The sequence below is a fragment of the Marmota marmota genome, unplaced genomic scaffold (genome assembly GCF_001458135.2).
Source record: "Marmota marmota marmota unplaced genomic scaffold, marMar, whole genome shotgun sequence".
NCBI lineage: Eukaryota > Metazoa > Chordata > Mammalia > Rodentia > Sciuridae > Marmota > Marmota marmota.
This window is the reverse complement of record NW_025999999.1, coordinates 16,195,376-16,215,842: the sequence shown is the minus strand read 5'-3', so window position 1 is coordinate 16,215,842 and position 20,467 is coordinate 16,195,376. Positions and strand designations below refer to the sequence as shown.

The 20,467-nt window shown below is 35.1% G+C and overlaps 1 protein-coding gene across 6 annotated transcripts in view; it reads right to left on the bottom strand.

The window, feature by feature from the left end:
- Positions 1 to 20,467, bottom strand: part of Vti1a (vesicle transport through interaction with t-SNAREs 1A) — a 342,770-nt gene that overhangs the window by 312,495 nt on the left and 9,808 nt on the right. For all 6 annotated transcript variants that reach the window (XM_048807334.1, XM_048807336.1, XM_048807335.1 and 3 more), the window contains exons 2-3: positions 20,358 to 20,416; positions 16,378 to 16,488 (exon numbers count right to left, since the gene is read on the bottom strand). In XM_048807334.1, coding sequence (XP_048663291.1) covers positions 16,378 to 16,488; positions 20,358 to 20,416 — 170 coding nt within the window. The remainder of the gene's footprint in view (positions 1 to 16,377; positions 16,489 to 20,357; positions 20,417 to 20,467) is intronic.

The following is a 20,467-nucleotide window of genomic DNA, read 5'->3' as shown; positions in this document are numbered from 1 at the left end:
TGTGACAAAATACTATTTACTAATATTTTTAAAAATATTTATAATTTGCTGGGTTTTAATAAATTTCCTTTTAGAGTAAAAAGTAAACTCAATGCAAAGCAATCATTTAAATAAATTTGGTCTTGGAAATTTCTCTTGTAAAATGCCACAAAATGAAATATTTTAAATATCAGCGTGAACCACAGTGCCATCTATGGCTGTTTTCCACTTGATTTAGCAAGCACAATTTTACTACTTTAACAGTCCCTAAATAGAAGAGGAAGACAGAGGCCCTCTCAGATATAAAAAGCATTGACAATAATTTCACCCAGATTTATATCTTCCGACACACATAAAAAAAAAATACTTCTTTAGAATCGACCTTGGGGGTAGAACAATTAGTTTAAAAGAATTAAATTTGTATGATAAAGACATTTTGAAATTGTATACTTTCCTGAGGACAACCTCTCTGAATGCAAAGTCTACAGAAAAATAAGGGACCCATAAACCATACTATCCCATCAATATACTATATCAAAACCAATAAAACTAAGAAAATAACAATTATTTTGCTATAAGAAATGTAATAGATTTTAAAACACTAATTGTTTAAGACACAGGATTGTATTTTTTCTGATCTCTTTTGACTAAATACCATTCAGAAATAACTCAAAAGTTATTTTATAATTTAAAATTCTAAGTAGCATTTGATATGATGATCATAAGATTTAAATTTATATCATAAGCTGTGGGTAATGTTAAATTAGAAATTTTCCAACCTGGCCACAGAAGGAACTTCAATTTTCCCCCTAAACAAGAGACAAAAAATCCTCGAGTCATTCTGCCATCAAGGTGGAAGTTATTTTCCCCACACCAATGCACAGCTATCATCATTTGGAACCAAGTAGATTTTCTCTCTTTCTTTCTGTTCCAAATTCACTCGGCTTACTGCCAAGAGAAAATACAGACACAGGGGAGGCAAAGAGCAATTCTGTTAAGATCAATGAAGATGTTGGCCATAACAGAATCCTATTTATCCATCACATCCGTACTTCTTTTTCTCTGATTAGAGATTACTAGCAATTTCTTGACAATTCTTGTACAAAATTAAGTTACAATCAGTCTTGCAAGACTTCATAGGGGGGAGAAAAAAGTGTGTGTGTGTGTGTGTGCGCGCACGCATGTGGATAGTTTTTCCTACTAAATCTAGAAATAGCAAATATAGAATCAATGCTCTAGCCCCTTTTACATATATAAAAACTCTTATATTTTTCCTTCTTACAAGAGAGTTTATATTCCTGTTTCCAAAGCAGTTAAAACTGCAACAGCAAGTTTAAAAACAAAAATTCACATGAAGATGTTCTATTAGCATTGACTTAAGATAGGAGGTCAAAGACACAGTCAGTGTGCAATTAAAAGCTGAGGGTTTTGTTTTGTTTTGTTCTAAGCTTGAGTGAAAATTTAAAATATTCGTTTTGCCACCTAGGGAGAAAAATTACTTATGCATGGCTTCTCAGTTTTCCCCAACTAAAGCTTATCATAATACCTAACTTTATACCAAAAGGAAATTAATTTTTCAAGTAACTTGATACAAATGTGGGACTTTGTCACTTTAAGATAATGGATTTATCAACTTTAAAAATTTAAGATAATAATAAGGATTTGAAAGTATAAAACATGAAAAAATTAAATAGCACTGCAATTTATATGGCAGAGAGAACTTTCTTGTTAAGCGTTTCATTCAGTATAAAGCCACCATATTTCTCAGCAAACATGACCTTTCAATAGCTTCTAATCACAAATGAGGAAAGGGCTGAGCTGTTCCACTTAACCATCAGGGTTTTGCCTAGCTCTCTGGTGGTTTCCCACGCTCTGGTCCCATAGTTCCCAAACTCTGCTGCACAGAGAATCACTTGAGAAGCTTTATTATAAAACAAAAATAAGCAAAAACAAACAAACAAACAAAAACCCTCTCCTGATGCCCAAGTCATACCTTATATTAATTAAATCACAGTATCTGGCAGAAGCAAAGGCATCAGGATTTTTTTTTTTTAAAGATCCCCAGGTTCTAATGTACAATGAAGTTTGGGAAACAAGCTCTATCTCCACCTTTTTTCTTCTTCTTTTTCAGTGCTAGGGATAGAACCCAGGGGCTTGAGGGTGCTAGGCAAGCACTCTACCACTGAGCTATACCCCCAGCCCTGGCCCCATATTTGATACTTAGAACAATTTCCAACATTCGATCTTTCCCCTTCCTCCTTTCCTCTATTCCCCAACTCCCTTACTTCCTAGCCCCTACTCTGTGTTGCCTCATCTGCCTCTGTTCGGGCCATTCATTCAACAGGACTATAACCTTTTTCTCTCAGTTCCTCCTCATCCTTCAAGTCTCAGTTTGGATGTTACCTCCTACAGGGTACCTTCTGCACAATCCCCACTTCCTTCATACCTATACCTAGAGAAGATGACACCCTTTGTTTTCATGCTCTATCCCATCAGTATCAACATAATTCAGTTTACTATAGTATTGTAATTATTAGGACTATGAACTCCTTGGAAAATACATGGATTCATCTTTTGATTTCTTGAACAATATTTGGTGCCTAGAAGGTACTAAATACGTTGTTTATAGTAACCTATACTAAAACAACAACGAGTGATTAAAAACCACCAAAATTAAAACTAACTTTGATGAAATTAATAGAAACAACGTTGAGTTTGAAAGTTTTATTCCTCAGCTTCATCTGTACATTCACTTAAAATTAATGATATCTGTTTTACTAATGAGATCCAAATTTAAGCCATAGTACTTTTACTTGTGCATCACATTGTCTTGTATATGTAGGCATATTCTAGATCACATTCCCAGTATATGACAATCTTTACAACTTTTAAATTCGGTAGCTATTGGTTATTGTCTTATGTATGCTATAGTCAATTCCTGTGGTTATTAATGATAATATTTAACAGATCATACACAGTCTTCTGGTCTCTGTCCTCAATATGATATATGTTGGGCCGGGGTCTGACCCAGCCAAGATTACAATTTCTAATAGTTTCAGTGAAGAGTCAGTTATTAGAACGTGGGTAAGGAATAGGGAGGAAAGCCAAAGTAGTTCAATGTGTATTTTGAACTCTGGATGAAAATTCAGTGCAAACACAACTCTAAGTAATATAATACATGTAATAAAGTAATATATAACATCATAATTTCTCTACCTCTAATTCTGACTCTACTACCACAAGGGCAAGGAGAAACCTTGCTTGTTGTTACTATAGATTAATTTCCAAGATCTCTTTTACAAAATGAAACGTACTTGCACACAAAAGCAATCCACCTTAGAAGGTCATACTGAAGAATAAGATGGAAGATTTCACATTTCAATTATTTGTGAAAGCTCCTGCAGTTAACTCACTAAAGCACTGAGGAAAACAAAAGTTTACACTTTTAGGAAATGTAAAGAATCTTATGACCTTGAGATACTTTAACCTCTCACCATCTCCAATTATAGGATTACTATTTGTTCATAGGAAAATCCCTAATTAAAATTAGTGCAGCTCTCAGTATGTTCACATTTATTATCTTTTGGGACCTTCATATTTCACCATTTGGTAGTCAGAGTTCACACTAACATTACATTTGCAGATCAGAAAACTGAAGTGGAGAATGAATAGGCACATGCCCGAGGTCCTAGGCCTACAATTTTGGGGTTTTTCTCACTATTTCATACTTGCTCTCTTGGAAATGTGGTCCATGATTAAATTTAGCTCACACATATTATAAGAAAAATCAGGGATTAACCATTCCTGGTAAATGTCTAGCAATATTTACATGATATTTAAAATTTTTAAGTATAAATAAAGCCTTCAAACAGGAGCCCCAGTTTAGACTGCATTTGGAATGGCTAGAACTGAACTACACTCTTTCAAAAAAGTAGAAAAGTTTAAATTCATTGAAATGAAAACTATAAATCTTCAAGATTCTAACCAAAGAGATGGTGATTCTCTCCTTTCTAAGCTTTAATTTAAATATTACCCATAGATAGGAGAAATGTATTCTTACTTCAGTTGAAATTTATTTGTAGAGCAGGTTTATCAAAATAAGAAAATAATGAAACAATAAAAAGTTACTTTGTGAAGATGCAACATTCCATCAAAAAAGTCAAAGGAATGTCAGATAAGGAATTTAAAAGAGATTAAGAAAGGGCATCCTTATTTTTAAGTACAGAATACAGTTTTTAAAAACTTGTTTCATTTCTGTAATTAGACATTTTGCACCAAGGCCAATGCAATGTGTCTTTCCAGAGGATAAAAATCTGACATTCTCTCTCCATTTTTGGAATGCAATTACAGGACAAATTCTTCATAACCAACAAAAGAAATCTCAGTTTCACAATGATTTCCAAGTCCAAGATAATGAAAGCTTGGTTAAAACAATATTTAATAGAATCAAATGCAGAATGAGAAAATGTGGGTATTTCCTTAGAATCTTCCGTGTTGGGACTTCACTTGTGGTAGCTTTTGTGTGTTTGCAAAGACATGAGGATCCTGAAGAAAATAAGATGCATTGAGGATGGGGTTATCTTTCTCAGGGATTCCTAATGTGACCACACTTTAGCATTTCAGAGGCATTTCTAGTAAACATACTTAATTCATGATCTGATGAACTTCTTAAGGAAAAGCCGAAAGAGAAATTTGACTTCATATTCATTATTTGGTTTTCCTCTTACATATGATTTTTCCTTGGTAACTAAAAGACAAAAAAATCAATGCAATTTGAGTAAAAAGTGGGACTTTCTGTATGTTTGGTCCATTCCTTGTGAAGCTTAAGAGGATTGAAATCAACAGCAAGGTCTCTGATTAAATTGATTCTAGCCTACTTTAACTTCTTGTACAGGCAAAGTTTAAAACAGGGGACATAGAAAAACTCTTCAACTACTATTAGTTTAAAAACCTTCAACCTAGAGATCAGATCTGGCTCTGTCTTTATCACAACTAGCTTCTAAAGGCTATATGCTAAGTCAAAAGTTATCTTACCCATCTTAAGTTTTGTTCTCAAGCTCCTGAAAAAAGGCAATAATTATGGCATAAAAAATAACTGAAGATTTATGAAAAAAGAAATAAGTCAGAACAATAATGTATCATTTCAAGTTGCTAACTTTGGTTTAGCAAAGCACAAAACTGGCACTCTTTTTTTTTTTTTTCATATATAAAACAGTTTTATTGAGGTATTTCACAGGCCATACAGTTACCCATTTGAAGTGTGCATTTTGATAATTTTTAGTACATTCTTAAGAGTTGGGCAACCATCACCATAATCGTGTTTTCATCACACTAAAGAGAAGCCCTGTAATCATTGCCAGTCTCTATCCACTCTCCCCAGCTCTCCCATCTCTAAGCAACCATTAATCAACTTTCTGTCTCTATAGAATTCCTATCCTAGAAATTTAACACAAATCATTAAAATACGATTCTCCTGTTAGTGGCTTCTTTCACTTAGTGTAATGTTTTCAAGGTTCATCTATAATCAAGCACTATGAAGTCATAGAACTTCATTCTTTTTTATTGCCAAACAACGCCATTGCCTAATATCATACATGGTATGTCTGTTTCAAACTTTATTTATCTATGCATCAGTTGATGGACATTGGTTGTAGCCCTGGGGCCTAAGTATAAGGTGTCTAGCTCAACTGGTGCTGTGACATTATACAATTGTGAGTTTCAATGCTCCTAGAACATAAGAGGACAATGAGCATGTGCCCACTGGTTATAAAGGGAGTCACCACCTCGAGGCCTTTGGCTCCTTCAGCGACTTCACTACCCTACGTCACGATCTCCCCTTTAATGTTGGATAGTCATTGGGAGAGTAACTCAAAAGTACTTTCATAACAGGCATTTCATTTAAAAATCAATTAGCTACTTTTCCTTCCAAGGAACAGTAGATCATATGTGAAAAATGAGCATGATTCATAGGGAAACCAAGTAAAAGTACATAGTACTTTCCCAGGGAAATCAAACAGGGGTCCACAAAGTTGACAGCAAAGTCTCTGGCCATATATTTGCAGAATACCAGGCGATTTTTTGACCATGGGACAGTTTATAAGTAACCAGTAAAAAGTTTGCTATTTAGGAGCAAACAATTTAACATTAAAACAGAGCCAGCTTTTTGACGATGGCAATTAGCTTCTTCATGTTCCAAACACCAAATAACATTTTCCCATTAATTTTTAAACCGATGTGGCTTTAACTTAAAATAAACTGTACATCAAAAGAATGGAAAATAAACAGCCAGGAACACAATTTGACGAACTGGATTTATTTAGTTTATTTATCTAAACAGGGACCATTGGATTTCTTTAATAGGCTGACAGTTGCACTGGGCTGGTTAATAAAACATTCAACACAGTGTCTTCAGCCAATATAGAAATGCAAATCCCATCAGAAATATTTTATTCATGAGGCAGTAATTTCAGTTACTACCATAGTTTCTTTTTTTAAAATGGCACTCTGCAAACAAACAGTGCCATCTAGTGACTAATGATAAAGCCAGATCTGTCACAGGTTGATAATTAATCTTTTACAGTAGTACCTGTTTTTATCTTTTCTCTTTATTTCCTGGGTAAGATCAAAGTAGTTAGGCAAAACAAGCAAACAACAGAAAAGTTGAGTCATTTATAATCCTGCTTAGGATTATAGCAGAGACAACTATTAAAACCAATATAGGATTTTGTATTACGTGTGCATATATGAAGAAATTTAGCCCTATCCCTGGAAAACATACACATTGCTCAGAATACTCAAACTACTAGAATACTATCAATTCATAACAATATTTTGACCCTCATAATATAATGGCACCATAAATTTAATTCCAATGATAAAAAAAATGTTATCTTATGTAGGAAAAAATTTCAGTTAAACTGCAAAATCAAATCTAAAATTTAACACCATTTTTTAAAAAAAGTTTATATCAACATGAATATGTAGGGTGCATATCTATCTATGTCAGCACACACTTCAACTATGCCATGACAACAGTGATATAGAAGTTATTCTTACAGTTCATAAAACTCTTCAGTAGCTCAAGGCAATGGTCTCTGGCCCAAAGCAGTCATCATAAAAACAGTCACACTGGAAGAAAGTGTCAAAGCTTCCAAAGTGAAGAAAATCTGTTAAGACCAATCTCAAATTCAGCCCATAAGACTAACAATAAAATATTTAACACATACTACTGTTTCGTTCAAGCATACACGGTGGGGAAAGGGTCAAGAACACAAACCTGTTACAGCCTTTTGGAGAAGACCAGCATGACACACAAGCACAGAGCAGCCCCCAGAAGGCTGTGACTGCAGCTGAAAACAGATTTTCGGTGTCTTCCCTACCAGATTGGTCTATTTCCTGTTTCTACCTTTGAAATTAATGGGAGCTCTGTGAGTAGTTTACCAAGGTCAAAGCCTGAAATGAGACTCCTATAAACAAAGAAGGCCAACTGCATGATGATTTTCAAACAATTTTAGCCAATGGTGCTTTAATAATGGGGAACCATCTTCTTAATAAAGTGACTGCACACAAGGAAAATCATGTGTGCATTATTTAAAATATTTATTTAAGATAAATAAATATATATATGTATATGTATGTATATGTATGTGTGTGTGTGTGTGTGTGTGTGTGTGTATATATATATATATATATATATATATTTATTTAGATAAATATAGCAACTTCCTCCTTAAAGACCACAGTCATATCCAAATAACTAAAAGAAATATTCTTCCATTTCTGATTAAGGAATGTTGAGGATATAAAATGAATTCCAGGTTAGACACAGAGAGGCATGCACATCTGCTAGCTTTCAAAGACTACTATGTATCTCTTGGAAAAAGAAATCTCAGTTGCATTTAATTCTAGAGTCTGTAAAATCCATAATCTTAATAATAACAATATATTTCTTTTATAATTGTTTGAGGATTAAATGAGTAATGCACATAAAGTACTTAGTCCTGCTCTACCTCTGATTTTTATGTATTAAATCACTTTCTAACACAGAGAAGATACGGAGAAAGAGCAAAAATGATCTGATGAGCCACAATAAAAATGTAGCTCCAAGAATATTTTTTTAAGAACTATAAAACAGTTGATAGTCTTTGACTTGTTAACCTGCCTTCTGAGAAATGATCCTGATTAAATAATCCAGTTCAAATATAGTCACTGCAGCATAATAAATTATGGAATGAATAGAAATATATTAGGATTCAACAAAAGTTGAACATTACTGAATGAAATATTATGCACTCATTAAAGTGATAAAAAATTATAAAGTGGAAAATACTAATGTTAGAATGCTAGTTTAAAAAAAGAAAAAATGTTCAGTAGCATCAATATATAACATAAAACAATAAATTATGCAAGAGAGAGGGAATGGAGAGATTGGAAGGAAACAAATGAAATACAAAATGTGGTTATTTTGAAGTAATGGGTCTAAGGATACTTTTCTTCTTTCTACTTTTCTTTATTTTCAGAAATAAAGAAAACTTTGTAATTGGCAGATATGTTTACATAGAAATAAAAAAGTGAACTTTGAAATAATGACAGGCATATTAATTATTTTCAGTGAGGGAATTTTCTTTCCTGAGATGGTTTTGTCCAGTCTGGCTTTCTCATTTCTTTTTAAAATGCACTTAGGTTTCTTCAAGGAGGATTAACTGATGCTATAATTACCACATATCACCACTGAGACTTTCGAAACCTCTAATCATGCTTTCAAGGTTTCCTATAACTTTCACAGAAATAGAAGTAAAATATCCCAGGAAGCACAGGAAAGAAAATGTCAACAGAAGCATCAAGTTCTTGACCTTTTGACGAAAATCAGGGTTTAAATTCATCATTCTCATTCATACTTCTTTAGTCTCAGACTTAAAAAAAAAAAAGACAGTTACTAGCTTCACTCATAAACTCAGATACTCAAGTTGTCCATTCACCTGTGATGAGAGAGAGTACAGGTAGTGGCAGTAAAAGCTTCAAGCTGTTCCACAACATCCTTTGAACCCTGACCTAAGGGACCAACTCCGGCAGTCTGTAGGTAGTTGGATTTCTAGGACCATTCAGCCTCACTGCTGAGACTGTCAATAGAAGTGCCATTCTCTGATGTAGACAGCTCTGCACTAGGAGCTGGTCTAACAATCACATCACATAACTTGCCAAATAGGAAAAGGACAGCATTCAGGCACCATTGACCTGGGATAGAAGTGAATTTGAGACAGGGGCTAAAAAGCTCCACTTCTAACATTCATTATATTCTAATCCTCCACCCTTCTGTATGAGTGTCTTAAAGGAACTTCAGCTTTGTTACAAAAAAAAAAAAGAGAAATGTGCAACTACACAAATGAACCACAAGATGGTGCTAGCATCACAGTACAATATCAGAGATGCGTAAAGCATTCAACATACCACGTCCTCATAACCTTTGGGACCTTATCCTGGTACACCACTTATTTGTTCTTTCTCTTTCCATTTACTGTGCTTTGGTTACACATTTCACACATGTTTAGATGTTTTTTGTTTGTGTAAGCTCAGGGATTTTTATTTATTTTCAGTTTTATTTTCTTAAGAAACAATACTCTTAGACTTGAAAAAATCCTTAACTCTACTTGCCCCTTTTGGTTGCTTCTTTTTTCTGAAATGTCCTGGTATCACCAAGCCCTAGCAAAGCTCACACCAACACTGAAAAAAATTAAAAGTGAAGCTTAAATATATGAATTCTAGCTTCCTAAAAAGTTGTTTTTAAAACTGCAAAGAGGTTATTAAATACCTTTTTGTGAAAATCTGAAATTTTGAAAATCCTGCAAAGGATCATAGAGCATAGATAGGTGCTTAGATTATACAGTTCTGGTTCTGGCTCTAAACAGCTGTCTGCCTTTAAAATAAATCAATGGTTTCTCTCCCCACCCCCTGTCCACTTGCTCATCTAAAGAAATAAGGTGACTGGATTTGAATCTTCTGTAGCTAATACTCCTGTCTCAATCTGAGATTACAGGAAGTAAAAAATGAGCAAAATTAATCTAGGGCCAAAACTCAAGAAGAATCACACAAGTGAATAAAATAATCAGGAACAGCAAAAGTTGCCGATACAAATGGAAACGTTACCTTTCCTTAACCTCCCACAGATGAGATTAGAAATTACTGCCTGAATTAAAAAAATATTTTAAATAGTTATTTTAATCAGTTAAGAATTAAATTATAAGTACAGGTCCTTTTTAAACTAGACTATTATTTTTTTCATTTTCAAATTATCCACACAACTGTCCTCTTAGGAATTAAACATTAAAACCATACTGAGAGTCAGGCACAGTGGCATACACTTATAATCCCAGTGACTTGAGAGGCTGAGATAGGAGGATTGCAAGTTTGAGATCAACATTGACCACTTAGAAAGACCCTTTCAAAATAAAACTTAAAATGGGGTAGGGCCTTGAATGTACCTCTGAGGTAGAATCCTCCTGGGCTCAATCCCCAGTGCTGCAAAAATCAAACAAACAAACAATAACAATAACAAAAATCCCCACTACCCTGAACTTTCATTTCTAGCTATGGTAACTGATAGAAGACTAACCCTTAAACTTCAAACAGCAGACAATAAAAAGGGACAAAATGTATGAAGCAGTTGTTTCAAAAGACAACAATAAATCATGTAGAATGCAAGAAGAGAAGAGAAATACATGAATGAGCCCCACAGTGACCATGGCTCTCAGACTGGAGGTACTTTTGGGATAGCAACAAATCCCTGAACATAGGAGACAGACACTGGTGTTTTGTACTGCTGAGGTGGATGAAATTCATCAGGATTATGGTGAGAAGGGAATCATACAGAGAAGGAGCTCCAGAAATCTACACCACAGCCTCCTCAAGTATTTGGCTGAAAATGAACTTGCACATGCAGTGGGTAAGACCCTGTGAGGTCTCACAGAAAACAGGTGTTGGGGGGATATGGAGTAAATGGAGACTGCCTAGGGCAGGGAGACAAAATTCTAACTAAGAGGAGAGAGCACTCTCTGAACACTCCAGTGATTCAAATGGAGCCCAAGAGAGAATATACCTTAAAAGTAGAGCTACCCTAGACATGCCCTAACAAAGCTTAACAGTAAATTCTGAACAGATCAACCTGATCCGCCAGTATATTATATAACCACTTGGATGAAGCCCAACATTCTCTGAATCAGGCATTGTCAATAGGGGCAGAACAATGCCCAAGGAGGCAGTTTCAGTCAGCTTTACATCTCTGTGACTGAAGGACCTGAAAACAACCTAGAGGAAAAGGAGTTCATTTTGGCTCATGGTTCCAGAGGTTTACTCCATGGTTGGCTGAGTCCACTGCTCTGGTCCCAAGGTGAAGATTATCATGGCATAGGGGGTGGTGAAGGAGCACTGCTCTGTTCATGGCAGCTAAAAAGCAGAGAAAGAAAAAGGGGCTATGGGGAATGTACCTGCCAGGGCACACCTGCAGTGACCACTTCCTCCTGCCATGCCCCACATGCCTACAGTTACCACCCAGTCAGTCCATTCAAACTAAAATCAGCTGATTAGGTTAACAGTTGTCAGAATCCAAACACTTCATCTCTGAATACACTAACACAGAAAGTTTTAGGGTATACCTTATATCCATAACAAAGGCAAAAACTGGTTCTTCAGAGGATAAAAAAATCTTAGCTATCACAAAGTTGTGTGGTACTCCAAAGGGCCACTGTACACGAATAGATGCATAGACATAAAGTATATGTGTGGTGCCAAATTTCCGCAGGAAAAGAGAGGAATAATTAAAAAAAAAATGTCTGAGTTGGGAATGTAGCTCAGATTCAACCACAACACAACAACTATGCACGCGTGCACACACACACACGAAATAACAAAAACATGTCTTAAAAGGTAACTTACAGGGCAATAATGAAAACAAGGTTGAAAAACACTATTTTTTTAATATTTAATTTTTAGTTGTAGTTGGACACAATATCTTTATTTTATTTATTTCTTTTTATGCGGTGCTGAGGTTTGAATCCAGGGCCTCGCACATACTAGGAAACAGAAGTAGGAAAGATTACTACGATCAATCATGCTGAGAACTACAAAGGCTTCCAGTAGGGACAATGAATGTGGGAGATATTTAAGGGGCAGTACTGCTAATTCTCGGTGACCAATTAGATGTTCAATATTACGGACAGGGAAAAATTTGAAGTAACTCTGAAGGCCTGCTTACAGAAACTGGATGTATTGCTTGAGGGACCCTGGAGTTGAAGTGCACAATACACAGTAATAAGTATGAATCTGGAGCTGTGGGGAGCCTGGGCTAGAGGTGTAGGTTAGCATAGATGCAGTTAGTGACGCCAGGGAGTGGAGGACGGCATGCGGGGAAGAGAGTAGAGTGAGTGGAGATGGCTGAAGGGACCACCTCTGCTGTTCTTTCTTGGAACTCAGTGTTTCTAAGTATAGTTATATCACTACAAGCAGGTTATCAAATATTTTTAAGAAGATATTCTCCATTCCTTTTTAAAAAAATACTCAAAAAATAAGAATCAAGACAAGGGAATTATGTAAAGATTTCCTACACTCTATTCAAATGTCTCATAATATGGGATGGAAAAATGAAGAAAGTTGTAAAACGGAAGTCAGAGGATGACTCACTGATCCATGTGCTGAGACTGTACCTATAGTCCCAGCTTCTCTGGAGGCTGAAGAGAGAGGATTGCTTGAGCCCAGCCTGGGCAACATAGCAAGACCTCATCTTCCCACCCCCATCCCCACCCTCCAAAAGGACCAGTTGCTTCTCAAAGTCGTCCAATGGCTTCTCATCAATCTAGAGCACAGGCCAGGACTTTCCCATGGTCTACCTCCTTCTACAACCACTTCACCCCTCACTTCAGTCACAAAAAACACCCTAACAAAAATAGCCACCATCACCTGCTGGTCATTCTTTATCCTTTACTCTCTTTATTTTTCTTTATAGCATTTATCACCATCTGCAGTTATAATATAATATGAATGTGCTTATTTGTTTATTGTTTTCCCACTGGATTTTCCCCGCCACTAGAATTTAAATTCCATTAGAACAAGTACTTAATCTTGCCCACCACTGTCTTCCAGAACTTATGACAGTGCCTCAAACATTGTAGGACTGGAAAAAGTTGTGTTGAAGGAAATCTATATTCAGTCTCAACCTCTTGGATCTATCATGTGTTAATGAGGATAACAATCCATCTGCTCTTTCTACCCTTCTACCATGTAATGAAATACTACATGCTGAAGTACTTTACAAATTGCAAAGCAGTGTACAACAGAAGTGGTAATGAGGTAGAGATGTTTCCTGACACAGCAGAAAGTTGTGATACCCCCCCACCCCCACACACAAATATTTAATGACAGTCTAGAGAAGAAATTTTAACTTCATTGTTGTTCTTTTTTCTTTATTAAAGAAAATATAGCTAAGAAAGAAATACTAATCCAAGAATGCAATTTCCAAATAAATAAAGTAAAGGGCTATAAAGGAATATATTTGGTATTAAGCTCTATGGGAAACAAAATAGATTGAACATTGAGTTAGATGACATAATAATCCACAAAAATAATTTAACTTTTGAAAAAAAAATTAAGAATAAAGATGATAACTAAACTATTATTCTGGGCTGAACACTTATCTTCCTCAAATATCTGTGTCAAAATCTTAATCCTCAGGACTGAGAGTGTCTGTATTTGGAGACAGGGTCAGTCATCAAAGAATTAACTAAGTTAAAATGTGTGGGTCTTAACTCAAAATTACTTGTGTCCTTACAAAACTAGAACACAGACATACATGAGTAGACGATTGTCTGAAGACCAGCAAGAAGCCATCTATAAACCAAGGAGAGAGGCTGCAGGTGGAACTACTGTAGCCAACAACACCCCAACCTTGGACTTTTGAGAACAAGCTCCAAGCTTCTCAGACTGTACTTCATTATGGTAGCTCTAGTAAGCTAACACACTTCGTTTTTCTAGAATCCAGAAGGAAAATTTTGGGAAAAGCATGCCATAAAAATGAGATAAGCAAATGAAAATAATCCTTATAAATGTTTTAATATTACTTTCATCACTTTTATTAAACGTTTCGTTAACTTTAGTTAGAATTTTATAAGTAGAAATTTAAGGTGTCAAGTTCCTAAATAAATCCAATCTCCCCACTATATCTCATATTCTTGCTGAGAGACACCAACTTTTCAGAAAGCACTTGAAAAAGGTTTTATTTACTACATAGCACAGAAGCTAAGAATTTACATTTCTTTTCTGAATTCAGGAACATCACGGATTGTAATTTTCAAAACAATCAATAGGAGCCCAGTTTAACAGGCACTTACTTGTATTGGAGCGAGTGCTATGGTTTAGATCTCAGATGTCCCCCAAAGACTTTCATGCTAAAAACTTGGTTGCCAGTCTATGGCACTACTGGGAAGTGGTGGAACCTCTAGGAAGTTGGAGGAAGGAAGGAAGAAAGTTAGGTCATGGTGGGGCAGGATAGCCCTTGAAGAGAATATTGAGATACTAGCCCCTTCCTATTTATTTCTTTGCTTCCTGGCTGCCATGAGGTAAATAGCTTTGCTCCACCACATATTTCTTGCCATGATGCTCTGCTTTGCCACAGGCCCCCCAAAAATCAAGCCAATCAATTGTGGACTGAAACCTCTGAAATTATAAGCCAAAATAATTTTTTCTGGTAAGTTGATTATCTCAGATATTTCATTATAGCCACAGAAAGCTGACTAAAACAGTGACTAAGGCAGTCCATTGAAACTTCTCAGGAAATATTCATTAAATATCCATGAAATAAACATACAAAAAAAGTACAAATCACCCTATTTCCAGACTCATAGAGAAATTCCATTAGAACAAATACTTAATCTTGCCATTGGCATTGTAGTGGAAAGATTTATTGCACTTTAGAAGGAAAGATCCTTATAAATTCTTGACTTTCCTTATGAATTTGTACCCCAGATCAAATCATATTCACACCTGATTTATGTATCAACACATAACTTTTGTCACTCACTGGTGAGACTCAGATATTTTCTCACCTGCATTTTTTTTAACATGACTGATATGAAATTTATTAACTGAAATTCTAATTTCCTATGCCGGCCTATAAAAGAACATTTAGTTATCATTCACAGTGTTTTACAAATATTTTTATGTGTATCTTTAAAAATTATTTTTAATTGTGGTAAAATATGTAATATAAAATTTGCCATCTTCTCCATTTTCAAGGGTACAGTTCAAGAGTGTTAAACACATCCAACTGTTGTAGTTGCTCAACTGAATGTTTCATCTTGCAAAACTGAAACTCTATGCCATAAAACAACTTGTGTCCCTAGTGACCACCATTCTACTTTCTCTTTCTATGAACTTGGCTACTTTAGATACCTCAACAAATGGATGTTTGCAGTATTTGTCTTTTTTGTGACTGGCTTACTTCACTTAGCATAATGTCCTAAGATTCATCCACAATGTAGCATTGTAGAATTTCCCTCTTTTGGAAGACTGAATAATATTCCATTGTCTGAAGAAACATGTTTATCCATTCATCAATCAGCAGACACACAGCTTGCTTCCACCTTTTTGCTGTTGTGAAAATGCTGCTATGACATGAGTGTGCAAATTTCTCTTTGAGATTCTGCTTTACATTCTTTTGGAAACATAACCAGAAGTGGGATTTGCTTATCTGTGTCTTTTCTACTCTATTTATTCACAACTCCAACATTGTCTTTAAATTTATATTCTTAAATTTGCTATAATCTGGGTAGAGTTCAAAGCCAGAAATAGAGGAAGAGAAAGACAGATGTTCTCATGGGGCAACCAATATAAAGGATCACTTGTTTAAATTATTAATTTAAAGTAGTTCACTTTACCTTTTGCAGGGAGGGACATAATATAATCTTTTAAGTCTCTAATGAATCTACGGAGATTATGTCAGAAAAAAACACACAAAGGAACATGCATTCAAAAATAGGGGTAACTCTCAGGAGACTTGGTGCCCTGAAGTCCATCCCTGGCACTGCATCTAAAAGGCTACATACTCTGTAAGGCCAGAGACTGGGTTTTGAGTTCTAATAAATACTAAATACCAATAAATACTATCCAAACTCAAAGAACCACATGATTAGGATTTATTTGTGAGTCATGAATCCAGCACACCTGGAGTCCCATCATTAGCTATCTCCACTGCCATTTTAGCTCTCTAATTCATACACATGAAAGCTGCTCCTTGCCTTTTGCACAAGTCCCTGGAGATGATGACTTAACACTGATTAAGGCAGAGGGAGGAAAAAATAAGTGAAATTCAGTTTAAAAACCAGTAAGCATGACAAAAGATGGGATTTAACTCACAAAATCTGTTTCGAGTTTTCCCATTTCTTGCTTGTAGCTTCTCATTCTGTTGCTGTACATTCCTCGACTTTGTGGTGGTATCTCTCGGACTTCCAAATCCATCTGTTCAAGCTAGAATGGAGAGAGAAAAGCCTGATTTAAACCATATGCTTATTCTTTATTTGACCAAACACTTGGAGCTGAAAGGATTTCATTCCAAATCCTCATTTGAAAGTTGAGGAACTCAGCCCAAGGTGCTGACTGCCTATGATCAAATAACACTGGAACTATTTTTGTGCTTAATTTTCATTTAGTTCAACAAGCAGTTACTCAGTACTTGCCAAATAACAGAGTGCCAAGCTGCTTGCTTTGTCAAGAATTTCCTTTAAAACATGTGCATTAATCCAAACATTCTCAATAATTTGATTTTAATATCCTTGGGTTAGCCTCATCATTCAGTCCAACCTGGTCTGGTCTTCAGACTATAAATCTCCAGAAGGATGGAAAGATAAACCAAATCATTATTTCCTGAAACATCAGTCCAGCCTTAGTCACTGGGTATCATTTCCTCTGGAAAGTCTTTTCTGATTAGGAAAATCACACACCAGCCTCATGCCTCATACTTTACAGCCACATGGACAAGAGGTTAAATGGATATAGTGATATACTAGATTACACAGCACTCGCTGAAACCACAGCAGGGCACTTTATAACATCATAAAAACACTTTGAATATAACACATAAAAGTTTAATGGGTGGCAATAAAGACATACCATGATGGTTTAGAACATGGGTTCTGTAGTGAAATTCTTGTGTTCACATTGTAGGCCTCACTACTTACTAGTCTTAGAAACATTAAAAAAAAAAAAGGATTTTTAACAGCTTTCTGCTTATCTTTCAATTTCTTAAAACAACCTCTCTTTCCTAGGGTCTGTGAAGATTAAACGAAGTAATTCCTATAATAGTTTTAGAACAGAGTCTCTTACTTTATAACTAGATTAATGTTAACTATAGTAATGATGATTACTGACGATGAAGAAATAGAGCAGAGGTAGCTTACTTGTACTTGGCATTAAAAAATAAAAATCAACAATAACAAATTGGCCCAAGCCATTCCTGGTAAATTTACATGCAAAAATGCTGCAACGTATTTTGCTTTTAAAATCATTCTAATGTTATTTCCACAAATAATATAAGTTTGTCACTGAGCTACAAAAACTCTAATTGTCCAGAGTTAAAGATGGAATAACTATACTAGAATATAGATAAGCCCACAAATCATATTTCCATTAGTAAACTTCAATTTTTATTAGAGAAAAGAAAATATTAATTAGTCTTGATTTAAACAGTAATCATTTAAATTATTGACATGTTCCAACTTAATTGTGAAGTATAAACAAATTAAATCATACTTGGCAAGGCAATTATTTAAAGCACTTCTCTTAAGTCATCCTTAAGTACTTAGTTCTGAAAAGGTGAATAAGATCATAGAAACAATTGCAAAAGTACAGATACATCAAATATCTGAGAAATTAGGCACATTTTCCTTTAAGACATTTTACAAGAACATTTAAGATGAAGTACAAAGTAGGTAAGGAAAAAAAAAGGAAATACACAACAAACACTTAAAATGAAACCAGGAATAAGTGTAATGTGCATTTTCCCCATGTTGTCACAACATTTCATGTGGCCAATGCACAGTGTTCAACATAAGAGTTAAAAGATATGCAGTGTCTAAGATACTAATACAAAGCAATTGTTCAGCAGAAACAATTCTAACAGTCAGATAGAAAACAAGTTTTCTTTTTTTTTTAATGACTGTCCTTATCTACAGGACAGTATATAATATAACCAACAATGTCTTTAACAATGATGTCATCAGAACTAAATTAACAGTTTTCTGATCATTTTAAACAAACAGAAATACGTATCTTAGACAAAAGCCTCTATTATTAGAATAATAATAATAATAACTAAATAATTAACTATTATTTAGTTAGTAATAACTAAAGCCAGCTTATGCTTTCTATACATCTGTGGTAAAACCTTGGTCATCAGAAGATCAGCTTTCCATCATTAGATAAACAGAATGTTTCCAGGGTAAGGGCTATAAACCAAAACACCAATCTTTTTTTTTTTTTTTAAATGCATTTTATGTTTTTAATATCTTTATTTTTATTTATTTATTTTTATGTAGTGCTGAGGATTGAACCTAGGGCCTCATATGTGTGAGGCAAGTGCTCTACCACTGAGCTACAACCCCAGCCCCAAAACACCAATCTTGATGGCAAAAAACCTGCTACTGAGAACTCAACAACAGTATAAGAAATCAATGCAAGATCCAAAGAATTTATCAGTTGTCAATTCATAATTATCTTACCAGTCAGAAAGAAGACATGTCCTGATTCCTTGCTCTGGCATATAAAAAGCTAGTCTTTTTGTATGAAAGCTGTCAATCATGACAGAAGCAGTTGAATATAAAAAGAAACTAAAGTAAGGAGAAAAATATTAAAAGAACACTTTCAAAAGATAGGCAAAAGGTAAAGCTACCCTTATAGAGGCAGTAACATCAGCCTAAGGAGACAGTGAGAGCAGCCAGCAGAGTCTAGAAGTAGACTATGGGACACGGAAAGCATCCAATATTCTGAAAGCTCAAAGAACCACTGACAGAGAAGATGGAGCAGCAACTCCGCAGGTCCATGCCTTAGTACTCAAAGACACAGAAGAAATATCTACTGTGCCACTGGGAACAACTGCTTACTCCTTAGAACCTCCCAAGGCTGCAGCCTCTCATGTATGGTCCTGTTAAAAAATACTTCTATGTCAAATAGCATGGAAGATGCTCCAATCTGTGGCTAATCTTTGAAGTCCCTTCTTAGAAATTCATAATGTCCTTAAGCTTACCTAAATGTCCAAGAAAGCTCTGTGGAAAAGCGACACCTTTATCTAACACACTCATTTGGAACCACAATACATAGAAACAAATTGAATCATATTTGCAATACTTGGCATTTAAAGCCCCAAATTGGGAAATAATACTTTTTACCTCTTTTTTTTCCTCCCTAACTTATGGATTTATTTCCATGAAGAAGTAGTCAATGAACCAGACCTTGGGTTTAACATATTTAGATTCAAATCTTTACCACTTAACAAGGTGTTGGGTCTCAAACAAGTTACTTAAACCTCAGTCCCAATCTACAAAAGGTGGTAAGAAAAGTATTGATAATCTCTTATGCTCCAATTTAGCTTGCTGGGTGTGTCAAAAATGGAAGGTTCTGACCAGGGCTATCTTTCAATATTCTGTTCATAGGAAATAACCTTGAAGGAGGAAATAATGTGTTTTCTCTAGGACAGAAAGCAGGTGTAAGCAGGTATGCTTCCTGGCTGCTATAGAGTGGCTTGTTTCCCAGGCTCTGAGTTCCTGTCCTGTACAGTATTTTATTTTGCTTGTGTAAGAAAATATCTGTGCTTACCTGCATCAATCCTGTGGGAACTGGAACTCAGAGAACTGATTGAACCAGGTTGAAACTCTGGCAGCCATTTTCACTATGAGTGATAAAAGTCTTTTGTCTCTGACTTAAAAGTCTCATGTCTTCTATAAGCTGACAAGTTCACTCAGGTTAAAAGTATGGGAACATCTCAGACCCTTCATGGTTTTTGACAAATAATTCTTGTGACTCATGTTTTTTGAGAAAATTAAATATTATAAAGCAAGATGTACACTTATGCCAGTGTCTGGTACCTAGTATGCCTTGATCAAGGATTAACAATTTATAGCTCTTATGAAAAATATGAAGGAATAAACACTAGAGGTTGACACTTAACAGATCATGTTCATTAAAAAGAATAAAATCTTAAGAAGCTATTAAATTCCCTTAAATTTAAAAAGTGACAAATTGTGAATTAAAAACACCGATCAGTAACATTTCACACTTCCACAATGCATAAATGAAGCTAGAGGAAGATGTGTTTCCAGGACTCTGTTACAGTCTCTACATACCAGTTCTCTGGCCTCTTCAAGCTGTTTTTCCACATTTGCAACCATTTGTTTCTTCTCATCTAAAACAACAACAACAAAAAAAAAAAAAAAAAAAAAAAAAAAAAAAAAAA